At 37.7% G+C, this 14,836-nt stretch overlaps 1 protein-coding gene across 3 annotated transcripts in view; it reads right to left on the bottom strand.

Moving 5' to 3' along the window:
* Positions 1–14,836, bottom strand: part of RELN (reelin) — a 277,724-nt gene that overhangs the window by 82,616 nt on the left and 180,272 nt on the right. For all 3 annotated transcript variants that reach the window (XM_077783642.1, XM_077783643.1, XM_031507057.2), the window contains exons 17-21: positions 14,228–14,294; positions 13,058–13,291; positions 12,275–12,436; positions 7,794–8,030; positions 1,845–2,037 (exon numbers count right to left, since the gene is read on the bottom strand). In XM_077783642.1, coding sequence (XP_077639768.1) covers positions 1,845–2,037; positions 7,794–8,030; positions 12,275–12,436; positions 13,058–13,291; positions 14,228–14,294 — 893 coding nt within the window. The remainder of the gene's footprint in view (positions 1–1,844; positions 2,038–7,793; positions 8,031–12,274; positions 12,437–13,057; positions 13,292–14,227; positions 14,295–14,836) is intronic.

Genomic DNA, 14,836 nt, shown 5'->3' with positions numbered 1-14,836 from the left:
ATTTTTTGCAATATTCCATTAATTTATTTACATTTTGCTAGAACAGCTCCCAAAAAATTGGCCTATGAAGTATTAATAAAGTGCTTGGAAGATACTACCAACCTACATGATCCTCTTCTAGCTACCAGTTCAGAATCCCTTCTGCCCTTTCCTGCCACAGCACAGCTTCTCCTGACCATCCCCACATACCCAAGAATATTTCACTGGTCACTGCTGTGCTCACGCGCATGAAGGGTATCAGGCAAGAGAGCAGACACCTGCTCATGCAAGTAGCCTACTTTGACTGTTCTGAAACTAATAATAAAGCAGTGACTCTCTGCAGAAGTTATGTCAATTAAGAATTTTGTATAGTTAAATTATACAGTTATAGTTGTGTGTTAAATATGAAGAAGGGCGGAATATATGATTTTACAGAGAAATTTATTGCTCAAATATCTTAGCGTATTAAATGAAGATCTGAGACCTTATTTTGTTGGGATTTTTGTAGTAGATTTTCTTAAGGCTAAGTTTAATTTCCAGCAATTTTTAAACATTTTTTCTTGATTCATCTCCCCTAAAAGATTGTAGAAAACAAGATCTAATAAAGATCTGCGATCACAAAACAAACAAAAATTTCAAACAATTTAATTAATTAGTGTTTTGTTTATTTGCCAGGTTATGTCCTTGAAATATACTACAAATACTCTTTTATCACTGCAACATGGGTGGTGTGAGAAAAATGATCTGGCTGCGTGTGTTCTTTGAACTCAACTCTACTGAGCAAAGAAAGGAGCACTAAAATCTAGTTAACTTGTCTTCCATGGATGCCAAGGACAAACCCTAAACACCCACCACTAGGAACTATTCTTGGACACCAAGAAGATGATGCCTGCTAGATATAAAAGATATGAGCAGGTTTGAAATATATAATTTATAGCTTTCATCTGGATTCTGTTTAAGGCAAGAAATCATGATTTGGATTTCCAAAGTTTAAAAAATTCATTTATTGTCACTTCTTTATTGTGCCCATCAAAGTAAATGTGGCAAAAGACAACATGGCAAGGATAACCAGGCAAAGCTTTAATTGCTTATAGAAAGTGTAGAACTTGACATAATAATCCATCGGTGAGCCTGCAGAGCAGGCAGTGAAAAGGCAGTAGGACAAGTTCCCTGACACCCTCTCAGCCTGCTCAGAGGCAGCCAAAGGACCTTGGTTTGTTCACCCTGAGTCCAGGGAAAGTCCAGCTTTTCATCTAAGAGGGAAAACAAGAGCATGAACTGTGGCCAAATGCGCTGCTCACATTTGTGCTGAGACAGCACTGAGCCACCCGGGGGAAGAGCAGCAGCGCTGCTATTTGCACCTCAGCAGTGGGGTAGCAGCGGTCACTGCAGCCTGGACTGTGCTTGAACCAGGGCTGGGAGATGAAAGGTTCTACATTACAATCCCCTGAAGGAATGAGCTTTCCATTTATGAAATGGCTGTGCACAAGGGCAGAAAGAATTTCTATCCATTTAAATTCCAGGAAACAGTAGATGCATTTTGCTTAGAAAAACAAAGCAATAGCACAGGAAAGATCTCAGCCATTACCCTGTGGCTCTAACTGTGGCCCTATTTTTTTCTCAGCCTTTGTCCATTCCTGTCATTATTTTGTTTTTCAGGCTTTCAGATACCTTTCTTCCAAATATTACAATGAACAGTCTAAATACCTCTACTAGTAATTTTTACTGATTACAACAGAGAATTTCTATATTGAAAGGTGAAAAAGGAAAACATCTTTCTTTGTTCAAGGCCAAATGTGTATTTCAGATTATCCTTGTATAAAGCAGAATCTATGGAAGAAACACATCCTCACTGCCAGCCTCACCTCCTGAACGAGATGCCATGTGAGTCCATGGTTGGTGGAGTACTCCAGTTTCACCTGGTTGTCCATATGAGGAGTAAAGGCCTGACCACAGCCCATCACCAAGTTGAACTGTATCATATATGAAGCTCCAATCTGCATAGACTGGGTCTCCACGTAGCGCATGCTAGAGGCTAGCTTTGAATCGCCTGTAAAACTGAGACATGTAAGGAAAGAATCAGGATGGATCCCCAAAATAATTTAAAAAAACCCACTATGGTTCTGGGTGGGTTAAATACAGTTGTGCTTCTTTATTCTGTAGATTGGCATGTAGGATGAGACCATGCACAGCAGAATCTTTCTGCTGGTACTTCTGCCAGTTACCAGGAAGGTCTTGATGTATCCCAGAATGTGAAACACTGAATTATTCCGTTAGTTCTTACTATATGCTCTTTGTATTAATGATGAAGTTAGGATCTAGCAAAGGGCAACATAAGGGAAAAAAACCAAAAAGAAAGTTCATTCCCTTGGGTGTCCATTGCTGAAGGTCTTGCCACAGCAGTAATTTCATTCTAATACTGGGCAGTTAAGATACTCTGAATCTAGTTCAAAATACTTCATTGATTTTCAAGTGTACCTATATGGAATTCATTCACTTAAATGTGTTTCAGAATTAATCTTCTACTCTTGTCTTCTTTTCTGTAGGATGTACTGATACAAGATATACATTTTCCAGTGGATTGGAGAACATTAGTAATGTTTGGAACACACATATACACATACATTTTGCAAGGTACCCACTTATCATATATATAGTAATACAATTTATAGTCTGAAATTCCAAGATTATTTCACTTTAAATGCAGGTTTTTCTTCTTTGCACTATTCAAAACAAAAAAGGAAACAACAAAATTCAAAATCTCAAATACAACAGAAACATAAGAAGGCAGTAATAACAACTTAAACATTGAATTTTGCTCACTAGCCATCAAAACAGAGTATGTTAATAAAAGTTCATATAGAATGAAAATTGCTTCCCTCTCCTTAGTTTGAGATGTTAGTGTCTTCACAAGTACTATAGTCCTTTCAGCTTCAATATTTTCTAAGACTATTCTTAAATGCAAACAATTTATAAAAGGGATTGTCTCTTTTTAAAGAAAATCACTGCAAATCATAATGGAAAATAAAAAGCTACATTCAATACAGTGGTGATAAAGAGAATAATCTAGTTCAAGGTTGCTCTTATGATTGAGTAAGATACGGTTTATTGTTTTAAATGAGAAGTCACAATCTTTAAATACAATACAGAAGAACATATGAGCTTCTACTCCTGTAAAATTGAAGGTCATGACAAAGTGAGTGTGAGGACAAGTCAGTGTCACTAAGGACTCTTTTAAATTAATTCAGTGACCTGTATTGTTTTCTGCAGAGTCCTTTCCAGAGAGAGCACTTATGGCATAAATGTCAGCATCCTACCTTAAAGCTTTAGAAGAAATTACTGAAAGCTGACATTAGTTTTGTCATTATAAAATTTCTGTTACTTGGCATAACTTAAGATCCTGTCTGCTTTCAACTCTCTGACCTTACTTTTGTGACTTGATTTCCTAAAGATGATCCAGCTCATTTCATCATATGAATTTTTTTGCTTTGTCTTGTCACTCAGCAGCCCAAAGTGACTGTGGGTGGACATTCCCTCCACTGTGAGGGCACAAGGGCACTGTCATGGACAATTGGACTGGAAAGCAGTAAGTTATCTTGGAAAACTGTATCTGGACTGTTTGCCTTTTCAGTTGTTCTCAGTGTTTTTCTTCTCAATAGGAAGGATAATTTTAAGTTAAGAAGAGGATATAATGTACACTCGTCAGCAGTCCAGCTCCCAACCTATGGTTTGTGGCTTCGTGGTTAGATCTGTATGCACCTCAGAAGAGCTTGTCTGGATAATGCCTGAAATTTTTTTTCTTCTAAACTTTATCTTGTATTTTAAAAAATTACAAAAACCCCCAAATTTAAAAGCTAAAGCTGATTTGATCTGACATAGGCTGAAGCCCTGTTGGGAAATCTGTGCCAATACAGCCAGGCTCTTCAGGCATCAGTCAAACATGTGCAGTGTAAGCAGCTGAAAGTTATGTGTAGCACTGCTTTGGAAGAGGATTTGGCACTGCATACAACTACCTGGGCATAGCAACACATCACAGTTACCTAAAGCTTATCTGAACAGAATAAAGGAGTAGAAACACAACAACTTCATGAAACATCTGCCCAGAAGCTGCCATCCCAAAGTAATAGAAGACAAGAAAAGGACTTGTAGTGAAAAAAAGGGCAAATAATTAAATGCTACGTTTTACCCTTGTCTTCACAAAAATTCTCTTTATTCAATGCTACTAAATAAAATGAGAAAAAAAAAGGTCTTAAACTCTAATATCTTCTTTCTAGTAGCATCTGGGTAATGATTAAAATATTTTAAATTTAGTATTAATTTTAATTTAATAGCTTAGCCACTAGATATTATACATAGTATATTAAGTAAATATATTAAGTAAGTTAAAAAGTCAAATCAGTTCTTTAAAATGCATATTAAAGAAATGTGGAAAAGGAAGATAGTGTTGAGATGCAGACAATATGTGATGCTCTATAAGAAGCTCTTTTGAGGGAAGAAAATCACACTACAGGTACACAAAGTCCTTTATCATCTACATTTTGCCTCCAGCTGAACACAAGTAGTATTAAAGTTGTGGGCTCCACCTTGTGCCTTCTTTGCTCTCCAGACCTCTCATGTACGTGGTTAGGAGTTTGCTCTTTTGCTGGAATACCAAATGTTTTCTTTGTTCTGGGAGCCACACAGCTGGAATACCTTTCCAGAATTTTAAAAGATGAAGTAATGTCCCTGGCGTAACAATAATTAACTAAAAAAACTTCAGAAATGAGAATGCAGAGGCTTCATTTTTGTATAAATTTGTTGCTGTGAGTGGGTTTCTGGCACGTGTGTAATTAGACCTGCGGAGACACAGGAACACAATACCCATAGGTACCCTCAGAACAATCACTCTCCCTCCAAGCACTGCCAACTAATTGGTACTTCTGGGAATGGTATCACAGTCAATGTCAGCCAACCTGCATTGCTCCAAACTGCTCTGAGATCCCCAGAGTTACCATATTTTCAAGGCTGGTACTTTTAGGAATACTGAAAAGCCACATGGATGCAGCTTGTTTTGTAAAGCTGCCTTGACTGAAAATATTGACACAATGGCCCAACGCTTGCACTAGACACAGCTTTGCTTCCATCAAAAGCAGGGGATGTTTGGCCTTTTTGCATCACATCATACCTACTTTACTAAATAATTCCTAAATGTATCAACATCATTAATATAATTAAGTTGATTACCTGAAAGAAACTTTCTTAATGTTACAGAGTAACAATTACTCTAAACAACAAAACATTTAAGACACTGGTAAACTACCAAGTTGATGCAGGACCACTGACATTGCTCCATAAAGATAGTTCATGACAAGACAGGTTTACAGTCCTCTCTCAGGCTTCTCCAGGGACAGTGGGACACTCTTATTGTTTGCTACACTGAGTTAAATCATACTGCTGTAATCTGACTAAAGACAGTTTATTTATATAAAGCTATTTTATTTGTGTCCAGATGAATACATATATATATTTATATAAAGCTATTTTATTTGTGTCCAGGTGAACATATATATATATATATATATATAAGGTGTTAGCATCCTTATCAATATTTAAATGAATTTCAGCAAGTGGCTGTATATAGCCTGTAATACTCCAGAGACATTTGGTTCAAAACTTTGCCTGAACATGAGCATTTTGGAAAAGTGATGATTTAATGTACATCATCAAACACTTCATTATAAAGTGTTCCAGAGTCCTTTCAGTACAACCAATACACTTGATGTAATAAAGATCCATTCTGAAACCAAATGATGATGATGACTATCAAATAAAATGACTGCTCAGATATAGACCAGAAAAATACCCCAAAAATCACCTTTGATTAAAACATATGGTTATCAAGAAACATTTTTTTTTAATGAAGCTAGGTATGGAAAAGAACAGCCTGCCTCTTAATAAAATTTTTAAAAATCACCCTCCTCAGTTCTTTCCAAATTTAAGGATAAATGTTTTATGTTTACAGGTTCTAAGGTAGAAATAGAGACCTAATAGACAATTAAAAGCAATTTATGGGCCTGGGAATGACACCCTGTAAAATGATTGATAGCATATTTCCCACAGTTGTACTAATAAAAAGCTGTTGTCAGACTGTTCTCAAGAGGATGGTGTCAGTGCTACTGCAAGATCTGCTTGTGAGTTAGAAACTCATGAGTTAGAAAATGAGAACCAAATGGACTCGCAGCTGGGAAAACCCAACAATAATTAATTTAACTAGCAGCCATTTGTACAGACTTTGTGAAAGTTTAAAAATTTCCCCTGGGAGGAGCAAGGTCAGTGAAGGATAGAGTTCGTGTTTTCCAGTGATAATGAAAAATACTTAGACATAAATAGTGAGGAAGGTTTTGATTCTATATTTGATGCATGGAAACTTCAATGTTTCTACTATGACAGAGCACTACAATCCCTAGCCAATTTCCATATGGGATGGAGAATTTATCTTAGTGGTATTTTGATTCTGATTTAGAATCATGGGAGGAAAAGAGAGGAACCTGGGTTATCTTATCTGCCCTCCTCCCCATGATAAACTGGTCTTAAAAGTACAGAGGGAAAACAATGTCACTAAAAGGCATTCATTCTAACTCTTTGGTAAGGAAGATGCAAACAGTTTGAGCCCTAACATGTTGTTTCATTTTAATGAGCAGCTAGTACCTTCCTTGTCCTTATTAAAGTGGTTAATGGTGCTTCTACTGCCTCATTATCAGTGCTAGGACACATTTGGTGTTGTTCCTACTGCTAAGCCAACTCTTTTTAGTTTGACAGATGATCAGAAAGTCAAATCAGATTGCTCAGAGATAGTTGTTAATAAAATTCCAACAGTGTTTCTCTGAGTGTCCATGGGGATGCTAAAATTATTTTATTTTCTTCAGGTTTTCTATAATTACTGTGATTGTACTTTCTCCAAAGAAATGTATCTATGCCAATTAAAACTATACTGGGTTTATAGGTTGATGAGACTAGCATGAAACTGCTATTTGGTTTTAATCAAAACACACAGATTAAATTGAGTTTCTCTTGTGTTAATTCCAAATGTTTCATTCAAGTGCTCTAGATTTTTTGTGAAGTATGTTAATGTTTTAGTTTAAAAAGTGCATTTTTATGCAATCCTAATAATTTTTTCCTTTGTTTTCCCCTTATTTTGCTTCTCTTGCCTTTATTTCCTTTGAGGGGTGTGATGTTTTCTTGGTTTTGTTTCTAAATACACAGCATATTTTAGACCTAATTGCAATATGTCATAACGGTGATCACAGTGAAAATGACTGATAAATAATAGTACCAGATATAAATATAAATATAAACATATATATTAATATTATATATATATATATATACAATACCAGCTAAAGCAACTAAAAATGGATAATGCACATATTCTGCTGCTTTTGCTTTCTGGATTACAATCCAGAAAATTCTGAACATCACTTATAAAACATTCAGTCTGTACTTAACGTATTATTTCATTACATGCATATCCATATTAACCTGCCTGGATTTTAAGTGAAGATTATGAAATATTTCTAATTTTTTTAGGGTTATTCTTTAAATATTTCATGGAAAAAGAACACTACATTCAATGTTCCCATCAAACAGAAATCTGTGCAAAGACGTGAAAAACTTACTGCTAATTGCAATGAGATTAGTAACTGTATTTTTGTCCATAATATGAGGATGAGACATGTTATTACTCTGATGTCACTTGCAGCAGTAACTTGATCCTTAGCAGGATGAATAGACAAGGAAAACCAGAATAAGAACAGGAAAGAATACATGTTTCTTACCAGAGAGTCCAGTCATGCCCACAGTAGGGCTGAACATTTCCCAGGTAGAACCCTAGAGACTGTGTGACTTCGACCAGGTTGGTGAAGTCCAGACTGATGCTGTTGAAAAGCACAGAGGTCATGATGATTTCATCGATTGCCCACACATCTTCGCCTTGAGAAGAGTGGTATGGCTGCCACCATCTGAACTGAATGCCAACCTGCCTTGCATCTTCAGGCAGCTCCACTGAAATTATTCTGGAAAACAAAACAAAGTTGTTATTGCCAGTTTTTCCTGGTTGTAATAATTCCATGGGGATGTATTTTCGGTAACTTTTCCTTACTGACCCTAAAAGTCATGGAGTAAATTTAACCCACAAATACTGTAGCATCTGCTGGTATGGATGCTACCAGTGACAGGATCGGGGGAATTGTTAGTTCTCTTGGTAATCAGTTCATTTACTGAAAACCAGTCATGTGCAAAAGCCACCAGAAAGAGTTTCTACCTAACTTGTACTTTTTGCTTCCAATGTGGACCTTTCAGTAAATTTAAAGGTGTAAATTAGCCAAGGAATGATGAGCTGACAAGGATTTAAGAATTCCAGTTCCCCTTTGTCAGACTCAGTGGGTTTTATCCTGAAGATATGAATCTTGTAAACATTTGCATTCCCCAGATAGCATTGATATCACTCTAATGGTGCTCTTGTCTTAGAAGAGCCCACCCTTGTAAATTGCCACAATCAAGTGGAAAAGGTTCATCATGTCAGACAGTGTGATTATGTGTAGTCCTTTTTAGCAGACACTCCTTTTTTGTAGCTGCGTGGAGATGCAACTGGAGGCGAGTCCCAGGTGCTTCTGGTATGCAAGGTCACCTGATTTGTCATGGCAGCTATGTCAACGTACCTAGAATTGAAAAACTGCAAAGAAAATTAAGAATATTATCTGATTTCCAGGAGCAATTTTCATACACTACAGGAAGGAGTATACATTAATTGCCACAGCAATGACACCTTTTTGAAAGCTCCATAAATCACTAAGACCATGGTACCCCACATGGCCACATCAACTGTGAGACACACTGGCAACAGGGACATTTGTCTCCATTGGGGTATAATTACTTGCTGGCTAAAGGGTTTTCAGCCAGCTCATCATGTAGCTGCTATTTTTCTTTCTCTATTAGAGGAAATGTAGATAAAATGATATATCTGGTAAACTGAAAGCATCTTTTTAAACTCCAGCACCAAATATTTTTCATAACCAGGGCTTTCTAAGCTGCCTGCTGTAATGTTTTGTTCTCTGCATATGAGTCTTGTGCCTGTGGCACTCTTAGTGCAAAACCACACTTTAAAAAATCACTTGCTACAACATCCTTGTAGATATGAGTTGATTTATAATACTGTTGTTTACTGTCACATTAATTTTAAAGGACAATACATTAATCCATTAACCAGAAAAAAATCAAATAGCTTGGCCAAACAGGTGGGAAGCATTCAAAAAGTCCTGCCTGGCTTTCCTAGGAGCTGCTTTCTGCCATCCACAGACTGGAGAGAGAAGTGGGGAAGGACAGCCAGAGGTGACATGGCTGTGTCCCTGTAGCATGGGACCAGCACAGTACACACTTTATGTATGGTGGGTACATTTCCTTTACACTCAAATAAACATGTTTGAACACCTTCAGACCCTGACTTCTTTTCTACTAAGGATTTCCTCATAAGAAGCAACTTTATAACCTTTTGGGTTAATTTTTTAAAGGCACAAACGACAAGAAATTGCTGCTGATGCTAAAAGGAACCATATTTTTTTCTGCCATGATTCGGGGGTATGAACCTGAGGAAAGCTGGTACCCTGCTAGGAGGAGCACTGCATCCAGTGAGCATTGTGAAGCACCTGGCACTTGTGTGAGCTAATCCTCTGCCATAATCCAGGGCATATTTCTCTGCTGCTGGCTGCCTCTGATGCCTGTATCTTCCCTTTCACACTTGACTCTCATAAGCTTGTCCATGTGGACACTAATTCTCACAGACAGTAATATACAGAAAATCCTAAATCATGACATGCACCACTGATACACATATCAGATGTTAAAATATTTAACACATGTTAAAATAAATTCCCCATCCCAGGTGATTAAGCTAACACAATTAAAAAATGTAGGTGTAAACCACCACGTATGGCACATATGTTAGTATGCAGAACCTGACTACACCTCCAGTTGTAACAACTTCTCCTGTCTAGCTTTGATTTGTTGGAGATAGATGGAGAGGGAGGGGGATTCCTGCTAATGACTTTTCTGCTGCAGAGAAGAAAAGTGTTCCTACTTACATTACCAGCCACCATTAAATTTGTTAAAAACCAGCTGGGAGACCTTTGCTCTGATCTCATTCTTTCAAGCTATGCGCATACCTAATATTGAAAAGCCACCGCTGTTCTGCCCAGAAGAAAAATGCAGCTGTCAAATGTTAGCAGATTAAATGCACCTTTTCAGCAGAATATTAAATGTGTAATTATTTTTTTGTATGACTGAAGATTAATTAAATTTGTGGATACAGACTGATTGCCAAACTTTGCAGCAGGCTATGTTACTAAAAATGCTGATATTTTCAGACAACATAATATGAAAAGGTGAAGCTTTGTTCATAATTATTTGCCAGCATTAGCTTCAGGTTTGTATGTATGTCATTTCTTTATCTTCCCAGAGTGGACTGAATATCTATCTATCTATCTATCTATCTATCTATCTATCTATCTATCTATCTATCATCTATCCATCTACCTACCTACCTACCTACCTACCTATCTATCTATCATCCATGGCAAAATCTCTCTATCTTGTGCATATTGTGCTTTTCTCTGTACCTTGTCAGAACAACAGGAATTGTGCTTCATACCTAACCTCAAAAAGCAAAATAGTCTCTGGCATCTACGCAATTTATTACATTTATATCTTAAACTTGATTAAAATCGGTCACCAGAATATGCATTTTCCTTTTTTGTTATAAAAATTTCATAGTGCTATATATTAAAAACCTTTAGGGAAATATAATTCCTACAGATGTAGTCTTGAATCTAAGAATTAGAAACAGGTCATATAAAATATATGTGTGACTATAAAAAAGGTAGGCTAAGGAAAGTTTGAAGATTTATGAGTGTTCTAGTCTGTAGCATCTTTCCTTCGGAAACATTTAGAACTTAAAAAATTAAAGTCTACAATATATTTCTACCAAATGCAGTCCTCCTCTCACATTTTTGAGTATTTCCTATAGCTCTCAGGAAACAATTTTATTGCTACAAGGGTTTTTTTTCCATTAGAACATTCTTAATCACACTTTAAATATTGCAATTTTGTACTGAGTTATTGATAAGATGTGAAAATTTAATTTCTTTTTTTGTTTTTAAGAAAGCACTCAGCTCAATAAATATAAATAATGAAACTTACGTGTAGCTAAAGTTACTTGCAAGCTATTTACAGTCCCACCTCTGGGGCTGACTAAGATGTTTTGCTGGAACTTGGTAGAGAAGAAGACATAGGGCAATACCCAGGTCAAGGCTACCAATGGGCAGAAAATGGACCTGCTGGAATGAGTCCAGTGATGCCACTCTCAGTTCTGCCTCTTCTGGGCCCCTTGGCAGAGCATCTCCTTTAACTGGCATTTATTGGCTCTGCTGCAGCACGCTGTGAAGGCTGCTGCCAGGTTTGAGAGGATTTGCACAGATCCAGACTAGACTGTTCCAGGCTTTTGGTACAGGCATGCTGATTTTGTATTGATCTACTAAATTTGGTGGATAGTACACACAAATGTATCAGTAAGGAACACCTTCTCTAAATACAAGAGATATATTCCTATCTAATCTGACACCAAGCACAGATGAAATGAGCTCCTTGTTCAACTTCTTTTTCATTTGTACAAGTCCCAGGCACAGTCACCTGCAGGTTCTCCCAGGGCACCAAGCCCAGCCCAGGGCAGAGACACAGCCATGAACTCATGCAATTGCCTTGAGAGTGGGAGCAGGTGTAGTTTCCCTGCTGACCTCAGAGATCCTCACAATCCTGCAGAGATCCTCACAATCAGATTGTGTCTCAGCTGTCCTGTGCTGCCTGCAAACTCCTAATCCCAGAGGATGGTGTAGTGAGGGTGTCTATGGCTTCAAAGCTACAAATAATTTATGTTAATTTTTCTTTACAAGTGGCTGCTTCCATGGGAAGAGTCATGCCCCTATTCCCACACGCACACTCCTGTCCCTCATCCTGCACTACCTCAGCTTGTTCTGGTGTATCACCTGAGATTTGAAAGCCATTAAACCAATGTGCTCATTTTTATAGAATGACAAAATGAGACGTGCCTAGAACATCTGCAAAATTTTAAAGGAAGGTGGTAACTTTCGGTGTGTGATAAAAACTCTTCAACTCCTCTTGCACCATGCACTCAATCTCCACATTGCAGTGACTGTCACAAGCAGCACAACTGCATGCAAATAACTCTTTGTGATAATTGTGCACGTACCTTGGCTCGTGGTAGTTGAGATAAGAGTAGTGCTCCAGCAGTTTCCAGGTGATGCCGTTGTCGTAGGAGTAGTGCAGCAGCACTCCTTCCCCGGGCTGGTCGGGCGCTTTGCAGGTGCTCAGCACCGACTTGCTGCCCAGGCGCAGCGTGAACTGCAGGAACCTGCACCACAACCACACAAATATGAACCTGCACCACAACCACACAAATATTTGCAGGGTATTGTTTTCACAGTGGGTTTTTTTTTTGTTGCTGTTTCTTTGTTTTGGTTTTGTTTTTCCCCTAACCAGGTTGTTTTCAGATCTTCTCAATCTAGACAAATTTTGATAAATATTGGTTATGGGGTTTTGTACATGATTTGTTTTTATTGTCAAGTAATGCATAGTGGCACATATAGTTAAAAAATGCCAATCATTGCTGCATTTAATTATTTATTAGGCACTGAAGGGGAGGCAGAGATAGTGAATGGATCTAATCAGCTGCCACAAGCTGTCAAATAAACACAATCTTATAAATAATTAATTAGCACTTGGCTTTGACACTCAGGTTTGATATTAACATTTCGTATTTTCCATCCAAGCTGTATAATAACTTCCCTCCAGTTTGGTCTGGACTCTGTTGGGTAAAAAAGGCAAAGCTACAAAATTACCATTAAAACATGGAACTAGGAGTTTTTTAAAAGCTTTTTTCCCTGCTAAAACAACTGGTTTAATAACAGACAAGCCTGTAGCTGGAGGGTCTCCCCCATTTCTTTGCCTCACACGACTCCTCCTTGCCTCTCACCTGGACTGGGAGCTGTCCAGGAAGGAGGTGATGAGCTGGCGTCTCCCGTCCTTGTTGAAGACCAGGGCCTTGCCGCTGGCCAGGACGCCGCAGCCGAAGCTGACCTCGGCCCCGCGGATGGAGTAGAAGCTGTGGTAGGAGGAGAGGCGGGAGCTGGCGAAGCTCTCGGAGATGAACATGGGGAAGGTCTGCGACGCCGTCTCACACGCCGGGCCTGAAAAGCCGGGGTCGCACCTGCAGCGAGGAAGGGCGACAAGCACCATTGGTGACCCATCTTTGGTCTGCCTGGTTGTCTACAAGCATGGTGGCTGCAGTTGTTCATGGACTGAGGACACCCACAATGTCCCTCTCAAGTCTAAGTTCCAAGAACCTCTTTGAACTTGGGTAAAGTGCAAAGCAAATTATTTCTGTTAGCTAGTATTTACTTTTCGAATTAAAAAAATATGTATTTATGAACACTCCATGAATCTACATATAACACAGTACAGAATTTTTTTTATTAATTTTTGGAACAAAACCCCTGCTGACATAATTACAGTTGTTCATATGTAAAATGACAAATTTGCTTTTATCTGCAGCATACTAGATGTGGTTACAAGAAATTAAGTTACAAAAGAGAATACCCTTTGGGTCACACTCTTGTTAATAACTAAATGTAGTTACACAAATATTAAGAATGTGCTTACTGGTTTTGAGTAGGTACCTTTTTATTTTTTAGAGTTGAACCCTTTTAACAAGCCAGACTATCAGAAAAAAGTGGAGTGCTGATCTTCTGTCCTTGAGGTATGTTAGGTAACGGGATATTAGAACTATTAAAATTGTAATTCTTTCCCAACATTTAATACAAAAGTGATAAAGTCAAAAATCACCTCTCTAACCAGTATAAAGTGTACATCACTGACATTTCAGTCTGCTCTGTAGCACATTTTAAGATGAATTGGAAGTTAGATACTATACCTGAAGAAAATAATAAAAAATATTAAACATGGTGCTGTTTAGAAAGATTCATCTTTAGCTTTCCAGTGAGCCTTATGAATTCTGAGGTTTATGTTAGTTTTATATTTAGTCATCTAAAAGAGCAAGGACTGAAATGAAAATCACTTCAACTTTCACACAACCAAGTGAACTCTGTGACAGAAATTGAACATGAGTACTGAATATAAAACTTACTTGCAGCCATTTCTAGTACACTGTCCTCGCCCTGAGCAGAATTTGAGGCAAGATGGACCAATATAAACTGCAGAGAGAGAAATCAATTAAATTGAGTGCTATGCTATGTGGTAAACAGAATATGATGAATACAAGGAAGTGTACAGACCTATCATACAATTATTTTATTTATTTTAATTCCACTACCTGGAAAAGGTCTGTGAAAGGATATAAAGCATTTGTCTGTGTCAAGGATAATCATGAATAATTTATTATTTAGTGTGTCATGTCCATCTGTGGCTAAAGACACAGTACTGTGGCCACTTAATTACTGTCAGTGAATGAGATCAGAGAATTTGGTAGGCATTGACCTTTTTCATAATTTTTCATTGACATTCCCTTCATCTTATTTTGGAGGTGTAATCCAATCTATATATTGCTGCATTCCAGTAGCAGTCTTGTAGATTTAAAAAATATGTCACTATTCTTCTCTCATTGAAATCTACATACTTTACTCGACAGGATTTAGGGGAGTAAGAACCTGCCCTGATATGTCTTAAGTAACTATTAATTTTTATACTCTTTCACTGATTCGTTTAAATGGAACAAAATTCCACATCCTAAATGCTC

This window comes from Lonchura striata, chromosome 5 (assembly GCF_046129695.1).
Source record: "Lonchura striata isolate bLonStr1 chromosome 5, bLonStr1.mat, whole genome shotgun sequence".
Classification (NCBI taxonomy): domain Eukaryota; kingdom Metazoa; phylum Chordata; class Aves; order Passeriformes; family Estrildidae; genus Lonchura; species Lonchura striata.
Note: the sequence above shows the minus strand (reverse complement) of the source record. Positions and strands in the feature narration are given on the sequence as shown.